The sequence below is a fragment of the Hydra viridissima genome, unplaced genomic scaffold, assembly GCF_058129835.1.
Source record: "Hydra viridissima isolate aposymbiotic clone 2 unplaced genomic scaffold, HvirCarnegie_v1 scaffold_13, whole genome shotgun sequence".
Taxonomy (NCBI): Eukaryota; Metazoa; Cnidaria; class Hydrozoa; order Anthoathecata; family Hydridae; genus Hydra; species Hydra viridissima.
The window spans coordinates 6,250,020-6,260,725 of NW_028324312.1; the positions used below are offsets into that span (position 1 = coordinate 6,250,020).

General features: G+C 26.5%; 1 protein-coding gene across 2 annotated transcripts in view; it reads right to left on the reverse strand.

Annotated features, from left to right (window-relative positions):
- LOC145195058 (uncharacterized) overlaps positions 1–8,154 on the reverse strand; it is a 10,338-nt gene extending 2,184 nt beyond the window's left edge. The window contains exons 1-11 of one of the 2 annotated variants that reach the window (XM_090069907.1): positions 8,008–8,154; positions 7,722–7,756; positions 7,239–7,313; positions 3,979–4,063; positions 3,490–3,702; positions 3,286–3,415; positions 3,006–3,129; positions 2,021–2,164; positions 1,234–1,399; positions 1,022–1,056; positions 1–739 (exon numbers count right to left, since the gene is read on the reverse strand). The exon at positions 1–739 is cut by the window's left edge and continues 467 nt beyond it. In XM_090069907.1, the coding sequence (XP_089926033.1) occupies positions 1–739; positions 1,022–1,056; positions 1,234–1,399; positions 2,021–2,164; positions 3,006–3,129; positions 3,286–3,415; positions 3,490–3,702; positions 3,979–4,063; positions 7,239–7,313; positions 7,722–7,754 (1,744 nt within the window). In that variant the 5' untranslated portion in view covers positions 7,755–7,756; positions 8,008–8,154. Of the gene's footprint in view, positions 740–1,021; positions 1,057–1,233; positions 1,400–2,020; positions 2,165–3,005; positions 3,130–3,285; positions 3,416–3,489; positions 3,703–3,978; positions 4,064–7,238; positions 7,314–7,721; positions 7,861–8,007 lie in introns of those variants that run through there. The other variant, XM_090069906.1, reaches the window with a different exon arrangement.
- Between the last annotated feature and the right edge of the window lie 2,552 nt (positions 8,155–10,706).

Below are 10,706 nucleotides of genomic sequence, written 5' to 3' on the forward strand. Positions count from 1 at the left end.
TCCACTCAGTTTTATGCTCAGCCAAATGGTCAGAAAAAGTTTTGATTTCAAAGTTATTTTTACTTTTTAGATTTATGTCTGACGAATTGTCTTTTGCTTGTTGTAATGAGTAACTGACCTCATCATTGTTCAGCTTTTTATTTGGTTCTTTCTTTGATTTAAATCCTTTTTTTTCTTCATTATTTTGCTCAACCTTACTTACCTTTTTAGAATTGTGCTCAAAACCAGTTGACACTTCATCATTTTGCCAATTGTTTAAATTATCAATATTTTCTGGTGAGACTGTAGAAAAGCTAGAAAGTGCTGCTTTACTCTCAAGGACAACTTTTGCATGTTCTGAAGTATCAACCTGATTCTCTGATGCAAATACATTGCTTTTAGTAATGTCTTTATGAACTTTACCTGTACCTGTATCATCACTATTATTTATGTTTACACTCTGCTGAATTTTTATGTCAGCCTGAGTTTCAAATACTTTCTCGTCCAATGGCTCAAAGGTAAGTTCATAATCATCAGCAGATGGGGTTTTACAATCGCCCCAGTTAATTATCTTAGAAGATTCTTCAATCTCAGATTTGGGAAGTATAATAGTAGAAATACTATTTCCTACTTTCTCAACCTCTTTTTTAGTAGTGGCGCTTTCTAATTTCTTTTCTTCGTCTTTTTTTATGACTTCTGCTACTACAGTAAAATTATTTTTAGAATCTTTTGTGCGAACATCTCTTGAGCCATGTAATATCTATTAAAATATTTAAACAATTAGAATAGCTAAACATTTTACCAAACAAAAATAAAATACCAAGGCAAAATAAAAAAAACATTTGCAATTTATTCATAATATATAGAGTACATTTAAAAAAACAAATTGTTAATACTTTGTTTACATTTCTTGAAGTTTTTCACCTTTGAAATCATTTTTATTTTTAAACACATTTTTTATAATTTAGATAATTGTGAAAGTAATAAAAAAATAGAATTTGGTTCATAATTGTACAACAGGATCATAAGCAAAAAATGTTACCGGATTTCTAATGGCAACAAGTTCCTCATTATCAACTAAAAGATAAACCACCAATATATACAAGTTGTTGTAAATAGTTTTCCAGATTTAAAATATCAAACCAAATTAATGCTATAAAGAAAATACTCTTTTAAAACAGAAGCCAAAAATCTTAAATTTCTGCTTATTTGTCTCTTCAAGTAATTTAATGAAAGAATTAAATTGAGAATTACCATGGCAGTCCAACATTAATGATGAAATATTTATTGATGGCTCATTATCATGAGCAATAGTTTCCAACTTCCCCAAACAAAAATTTAATCCATCGCGCACTAAAATCTTTTCGCATGTGAAGTTTAAGACTTGTTTTTTTGTTAGGTCACTAAATTTCCATTTTGCCTAAATTTAAAAATACTATTTCAAATATATAATCATGTACCATTTCTGACAAACACACACACAATAAACAAACTATGATTTTTTTTACTAGATGCTAAACAAGTGTTACTTATTGAAATTCTTATTTGTAATAAAAAAATAAGTTAAAAACTTTTAACAAATTTTAACTATAATTCATAATCTAAGAGGTTTCATCAATAATCAAATCTTTTGAAACTATTAAAATGCCTCCTTTCAAGAGTTGTCTTAAAATCACTTTGATTAAAATATACTGAAATGTACGACAAAGGTTGCTAAAATGAAGCAAAGTTAAATATCTTTTTTTAAAATATAATTTAACTATGATTCAAAATTGAAAACTTTTTTAATGAGGTGATCACTTTTCCAAAACTTTATTTGTTGGTATACCATAAATAAACAGTAGCAGTATTAAGTAGATGGTCAAGCAACACCAAAATAATGGCATAAAACATAAAATATCTATATTAGACTCATGGCAAAAAAAACACCTTTTCAAATTTGGAAATACTTTTGCAACTTTATTCTGTTCCTTAACATGACAGGAGATACCACAAAAAAAATTTTCACTATAACTTTTATATTATACACAACATTTATTACCTCATACCCCAAATTAATGGCTTTCTCAAAGAAAGAGCAACGAAATGCCATTTGAGGAATTTTTGCAAGGTAATCTGGAACAGCAGACAGTCTTTTTTCTTGGCAACTTTCAATTGTACCATAGTCAATATATCGAACAGTTTTCTAAAATCAAATATAGAACTTTTTTTTTTAAAAAAAAAAAGAAAATGAAAAGAAGAAAAAAAAAAAAGAATTTCTGCAATTAAAAAAAACAATAAATATGCAAATTAATATTGAAAAAAAAAAACAAACTATAAAAAGATCAGACAATGCAAACTTTAAAATAATTATAAAAAATAGAAAAATGAAGTTTAAAATAATATTTTATACTTTATACTTTCATAATTTTTCCAAAATTTAATTGGTAATATTTTGGTTATTACTAAATAATAATTTGGTAACTGATTACTAATGATCAGTAATTCTGCTTCAATTGATGAGACCTAGCTTTCATCCTGCAATCTAAATAAAATTTTATTAAATTTTATTTATAAGCTAAAACCTGGTTTAAACCACCCACTTAATCATTTCTTAAAGAACAGAGTTTAATTAAAAAATTCCATGTAAAAAGATGTGAAGAGTTTTAGTTTGACATTAAATTGTTGTTTAACTCATGGAATTAACACAGATAATTGAGTTTATGAAAACACGAACAAAACACAATATGAATTTTAAAAGTTATTATTGCTAATACAACGTCATGATAAGGAATGTGTTTGAAAAAACTTTTGCTTAAATAACAATAGATAGAAATATTGTTACTAAAAAGAATGTATAAAACATGGAGAAAATTATATTCTATTTTGATCAATTAAAAATGAGTAACATTTTAGAAAAAATATTTATCTAGATATTTATATTGACTCCACATTAGTATTTTAAAAGTAACTTCACATTATCATTTTAAAAAACCTTCCGCTGACTGTTTTAAATATCAAGTTAAACATTTCTTCTTTATCATTACCTCGGACTTTACATGTTTTTCAACAAGAACTCGCATCCATAAATTTGTTTTAGATGACTTAACACATAAAATTTTTGAAAAATCTTGAACCTTCCACAGACTTTGATCCTCTGCAGTTGATTTTCTGAAGTAAAAATTGTGATGAACCAATCATTGTAATTATCAACAAAATCAAATACAACCACAAAAAAATATCAAAAAAATAAAAATAAAAAAAGAGGGAAATTTCAATCTTCAAAAAAAAGTCAGCAGATCTCAATAAAAAATTTATCAACTTTACCTTAAAAAATCAGATAACAATTGCAGCCTGTTTTGAAAGATTTCTTTTTCTATAGGCCGTACCCAATATGCTCCATCATTTGCTAATGGGCTTTTTACCTCTACTTGATACTTTACACCAACTTTTGGACCTGTTATTGTTAGAATAAATTTTCAGTGAACAGAAAAAAACAGAAAACAGTTTTCTGAAAAATTGTTAGCTTACCAGAAAAGCACTGCATTTGGTTTGAGAATTTCTCTAAATCTGATAATTTGTTTTCATCCTCATTGCAAGAAACTCCTTCATTTTGGACATTCTCAGCAATACAGTTTTTCTTTTGATTTTGGTCTTCATGTACAGGAGTAGTTTCTGGCAAGTTATTTGCATGGGTATTAAAACATTTATTAGCTTCTTCATTTAAAAAGACAGCTTCTGAGCCTGAAGAAATATACAATTTTAACTAATTTTCAGTTAAAATACAATTAATTTAAGAAGTTGACCTAATCATTACTTTATTGATTACATTTATAACATTTTTGGATTTATGTTATTTATATGCTTTTTAAGAATTTTTCTTACAAAAAAATAGTGTATTTAACTCACAAAATCTTTAAAACAGTTAACTCTTAGATTTTGTACATTTTTAAAAAACATTTGAGAAAAATACAGGAAAAAAAAATTTAATTTTTTCTTCATTAAAAGTTAACAATTTACCTTTAATGACTTCAGAAAGAATTTGCTTTAATGCCAAAATATTTGGATTTTGGAGTGAACACATGTTTGTATTTGCATCCTGAAGCTATTTTAAAAAATATTTAAAAAAAATTAGATCCATTAATGAAAAATAATAATATGAAATAATAATATGAAAGATAACTTTTCCACAAAAAAAAAAAAAAAAAAAAAGATACTTAAAATACCATAAACAACCCAGTAAACTTTAAGGGGTTTATAAAACAATAAAAAATAACAGTAATGATAATGACAAAAATAATAATGACAAATATTAGGGAATGTCATTGAGTCATGTGTTAACCCACTAAACAGTCAATTTTTTTATCATTTTTCAGAAATCAAACCTGAAGGGTGATTGAATCTGTAAATACCCAATATACAGAGCACGTGCAATCATTACCAAATAATATCCAAACAGGTACCCAATAATACTATTGGGCTCCTGTTTGGATTTTACTTTTTGCATAGCCCTAAAATCTGCTACTCATTTGGTATTAAGATAACAATTGTGATTATCTAACACTCTAAAAGGAAATAACTATCTTTTTGAAATTATGTAATAAAATAAAAGGAAATAACTATCTTTTTGAAATTATGTAATAAAATAAAACCTTTTTGGAACTTTTTAGTGCAGGTAAATTGTTACACATCTTTAATCAAATTAGAAAGAAAGAAAAAAAAGTACTACACAAAACTACCTAAAACATTTCTAAAAAGAATAGAAAAGTCTTCACAAATCTTACAAAATGTGAAGTGAATGGTAAAGAAAAATTTCATAAACAAAAGTTTTGGGCTCAGGAAACAAGTGAGTTAGCTTAACCTCAAATAAACTAAATGAGTTTAAATTCATTAGCCATGTGAACAAATTCATTAACACATTTATTTGTAAAAACAAAATTATGCAACACCTAATATGCAAATAAAAGTCATGTTACTAACATTTTTCACAATTAAAGTATAAATTTTTAAAAAAACTACCACAAAACAAATTATGATTGATAACATAATATACATCCATTCAACAGCAGCAAAAGATAACTTTGTATTGAACTTAATAAATGCAAATTTTGTATGTGGATGGGTCAGATCATTATATTTCAATCAATTTCAAGAAAACTTTGTGGGAAACCATCTCTGATTTTCCTGATTTTTGCATATCATCATCTACATTATATAAATAGGTTAAATTTGCAAACAAGTGACTCATTTTTTCTAGAACTATTTTCTGGATATTTCCGTCTTAAAAATAGTGATTTTATTAACTTGCATCATATTAGAAAAAAACTGTAACCTCATCAACTTTGGAAAAATTCTGAAAAATGCTAAAAATGGCAAGAGTGTTACTAAAATCAGTGCCCCTCTAACCTGCCTCCTTACCATATGAGGGGTGTAACCTATTATAATTTATTTCTTAAAAAAAGAAATGTATAGTTGGTTGCTTCCTCTCTGATCTGGTCTTTATACTGGATAGGGGCACAATTAAAGGGGTAGTAACTATATAGAGCCCTGCATTAGTGTTCAAATGTGATACTCAAAAATAAATTTAGTTAATCTTAAAATTGCAATTTAATTATTATTTATATTTATTTTTTTAGAGTTTATTGAACTACTAATAATTCAGGGAAAATTAGCATTACTTATGTTTCATGATTTCTTTACTGCTAGATAAATACTTTGAATCAAATTTTACTTCACAATTCATCACATAATAAGCATGAGTGAGTTTTGAAAAATTGTAAACACCTTAAATAGCCAACAAATTCTATATGTATGTATGTATGTATGTATGTATGTATGTATGTATGTATGTATGTATGTATGTATGTATGTATGTATGTATGTATGTATGTATATATATGTATATATATATATATATATATATATATATATATATATATATATATATATATATATATATATATATATATATATATATATATATATGCATTAAGCCCAATTTGTGTTATTTAAATTTGGCAATTTATAAGTTGAGTTTAAAACTTAATTTCCAAAACAAAGTCCTATGCTTTAAGAAAGTCCTAATTTAAGAAATGACAAATTTTGTATATATAAAATAAACATTTAGAGAAAAAAAAAGTTATTTTAACTAACTAGATATCTAGATATCTAGTTAAAATAACTAAATTATTTTCCCCAAATGTCTATTTTATATATACGAAATTTGTCCTTTCTTAAATTAGGACTTTCTTAAAGCATAGGACTTTGTTAGGTCATAGCACAGTAATTTAATTCATAAATCAAAAATTGAACATCTATAACAACTTATCAAAGACCGTAGAAAAACTTATCTCAAGATCAAGCACGCATTTTTATTCTACTTTCTCAAAATGATCAGCTTTACCAAAGTAAAATGCTAAAACTCTAAAGTTTAAACAAATGTTTTTTCATCTTCTAGAAATATTTACAACATTTAGTGCTTGTTGACCTTTACAGGGCAAATCATTTTACCCTCAATGTTAAGGATGTATAGAACAGGCAATATTGATAATGATTAAACAGCTTAGTTATCAAAATGGTAGTAAATAACACAAGACCCATTTGGATTGAAAAATTTGCAACTTAAATAAGATTCAGCTCTAGATAGAACTAAAAATTCATAGTAAGCTAGGCTAGTATGCTTTCTTTTTTATTATTTAATAGCATTCTTTTGACACAAGATGTCAAATTATTGCTACTAACGAATTATCAATAATTATCAAATATCAAACAAGTTATCTTTACTGAATGCTGACACAAATTCATCACTACTGATTTTTTATATCAACAAAACAGATTTCCCTATAATTACAAGTTTTAGGAGTTACAATGTTAAATGAAGAATTGAAATAAAGACTGTATATTCTGGGTATAGCAAATCTTATACTTGTGCACACTTTATGTGTCAACACATTTAATATTTTATTTCTGTACGAGCTTCAGTGAACATTGTTGTGTTAATAAACTCATGTTAATTAACTCATTAATCAAAACTCTTTATGAGTTACTTGAAATCTAAATTGAATATACTTTCCATTTAATCTAAAAATTAAAAAAAGCGAAGAAAGCGTACTCAATAAAAGCCAAACTAAATTTACTAGAAAAAGAGTTTTTTAGTTTTTTATAATAAACTTATTTACTAGTAAATTAAATCTAGTAAGTAAAAAAAGATTTGAAAAAAAATAATCAAAATGCTATATCTATTGTAATGCAATTAAAAATTGAAATAAAATATTTATTACCTTTTTAATAGACAGTAAAGCATTTTCACAAAGTTTCTGGTATTCTTTCAAGACTTTCAGTTGGTCAAGAATAACCTATAACATAGATATATGCATATTAAATACATATTTATAGCAATCATAAATTATCTGAGTTGATGTAATTTGCACCAATATCATATTTTGGTCATGAGTTAGGCATCAAAAAGTACATCTAAATAACAATTCTTTGGTTCTAAAAGTACACAAGCAAGCCACTTTAAGAAGTTATTTAAAAACAAGATGATAACAATCTATACGTTGCAGCTCAGTTTATGAGAATCAAACAATCCTTTGAATTAAACAATTCACTATTTTGAAATTAAACCCCAGATGTAAAGTGTATAAAAGTGTAAGAAAGGAATGAATAAATAAAGGATAAATAGAGTAGAAAAAATCTATATATTTACAAAAGTATATTAAAACAAACAAGTACTTTTTAGTTTTTTATGTTATAGTGTTTACCTTCTCACAACTCTCAAGCCATTGAACCACCATGCCTGTCATTAGTTAAAACACTTTTTTAAAAACATTTATTTTTAATCTATTTTGAAAATTTATTTGGTATGACCACATATATATATATATATATATATATATATATATATATATATATATATATATATATATATATATATATATATATATATATATATATATATATACACCAATAAATCAATGTTCACTGAAAAATTATTTTCATTTTCATATTTAATTTAGTAATTTAAATAGTAAACATGGCAGGATGTACCGATATCCAGTCTGAATAGTTCTAAAATACCAGAATTGCAGCGAGTTCAAGGTATAAGTAGCCTATCTGGGACTCGATAGCTGTAGTTGGCGCAATCCAAAATCGAAAGTAAAGAGCACAAAGGAAGAAAATCTTTTTATTAACCGCAAGAAAGGTTCCGTTTTGCCTTGATTTGTGTCTGTTTTCCAACTTAGAAGACTTTTAAAAAAAAATTTTTCCGACAGTTAATTTTTTTTGGAAATATTTTTTCATCTCGTCAATATCATCTGAAACAATTGTTGACAACTTTCTGAGATCATAGTAAAGTTGTTCATTTTCCGTAGCAGGGAGGGGTTGGACTTATTATTAGCCCCATCATTTTATACACTATCTGCAATAGATCATTTTTAATCATACAATCTATGATAACATACCGTGTAAATAAGTAAATATTAAATTAGGAGGATAAAAGGGACACTATACTTTTTACCCAGTTCCGTTATGCTTGTCGGGCGTGTTTTGAAATAACCTCAAAATTAAATAAGTACAGTTTGTAAAACCATGGACGTATAAGAGATGGACGTGCAACTCATTGTTTTACATCAAAGAGGCCGCAGAAATCCGCGAGCCATGCGAGTTTCCGACAAACTCTAAATTTTCACCCGCCAACAAAAAAAACTACTAAAATGGCAGAAACTTTGATCACATGGTATTAGTTTAAACTTTTATATCATTTGTTTAATAAGACTGTTCAGGATAAAGTAACAAATTATTAAACAAATTACACTAAGGTAAAGGAAATTAGTTGTTGGCACGAACAGATTTTATCATTTTTTCAAGACGAACATTTGTAAATTTTTTAAACTTTTTTCGTATAAACAAAGCTCGTCAATGATAAACTGTATGGATAATTTTAAAATGACTAAAAAAAGTATAGCGAAATATAAAAGAGCTTAAATAAATTTTTTTTGTCAAAATCTGGTTTCATTCAATTTCTTGGGCCTTCATTCACCAGCCTTAGTTTTGTGCATTTTTTTAGTATTTTTTCCGATATGTTGCCATATTTTGCCTCGACTACTCTACAACCTCCATAATATATATTCCACTATGCATTATTTTTTTGTAGGTGTATTTTCTAATGGGCTTTTTTATAATTCATTTGATAAATAAAAACCTTTTAAAAAGTTATTCAAATTTATAATCATCTTGCAAAATGCGGCCAGATATTTCATGTTTTCGTTTTTCATATTTCATATATTATTTCATTTATAATCACGGTTAGCTATACTTAGAGCACTTGGACAAAAAGCTGGAAAGTGTGATCATGCTGACTGAAAGAAAACAAAGAACTATAAATGAAGTAGAAGAACAAAGCGGGAAAACAATATTGAAAGTTATTGCTGGCCTGTGTTTTCTGGTGGCAGTTGAGGATTATTTTTAGATGGAAGTTGAGGTTACTTATCTAATGGAAATTATTGTAACTGATGGAGATGAAAACTAAATGGATATTTTCAGCAACCAGAAAATTGCCTTGAGATGGTGTTGATAGTACAGTTTGACGAACATCATGCAATATGATATTAACAACTTATGCGATGTATGAATTCTGCAGATCTTTAATGCCGGCTAATACCGTTTTTAAAATTGAAGAGGAAATGATTGCTTACATCAGCAATAATAATGAAAGATTTAATCCGTAAAAAGCAATAACGGGTAAAAAAAAAAATTCATAATTAAAATCTTCTTTTAAAGATTGAACTTGTAAAAAAGAAATTAGGTAAGATTTCGAAATTACTTTTTTAGATTTTAATGACTGAGAGATTTCAGTTATTCAAATGTAGTAGCATATCAGTTTATATTAAAGAAATTTTAAATAGAAGTATTTACTAGAATTGGATTCTGGTCAATTGTATCTTTAGCTACCTTTTCTATCCATCGAAAACTGTTTTTTTTTACAGAAATTTACCTATTTCATAGCGCCCTTTTATTCTAGCCAACCATTTTTAAAGTAAGGGTTCAAATACGCTTCGTTTCAGTGGATTTTATTAGACTTAAAAATATTAAAACAAAAATTTATATTTATGTAATGGGTATATAAATGTATCCTGTAGATATAATTTGGGTAATTATTAATGAAATATTTAGGGGAGTCCTAATTTTTTACAAAAAAGAGGAAGGATGGAAGAGGGTATAAAATTTGGCGAAACAAATTGATTTCTTAAGAAAAGTCTTCTCAACCGTTGTTTTCTGCTCTTTGTTAAATATTCGTACCCTCCAATAAATTTAAAGTGTCATAACAGACAAACGCAATCTATCTTTCCTAAGAACGAATTCAATAAAGTATAATTATTAGCATTCAAAACTTATGCCATAGAAAATTTGAGTCCTATTTTCCGGATTATTACGTCAAGAAATGTGAAAGGGTTAGTAAACATCAAATTGACAAGTTAAACATGTATGTGATGGTTCGACAACATTGGTTTCTTCTCTCAGCACTCCAGAGAATAAGACCAATCAACACACCGAGCATCATCATAAAAAACAATTACACCGTTAAATTTGTCTAAAATTTTATGATATATTTTTTGCTATTTATGGTGAGTAATATTTTTAAAGTATATTATATTGTAATGCATTCCGCAAAGTAATAATTGATAATCAAACAAGTTATTGTAATAAAGACATTGGATCAATATTTCTACCGGTATAACAATGTGCAA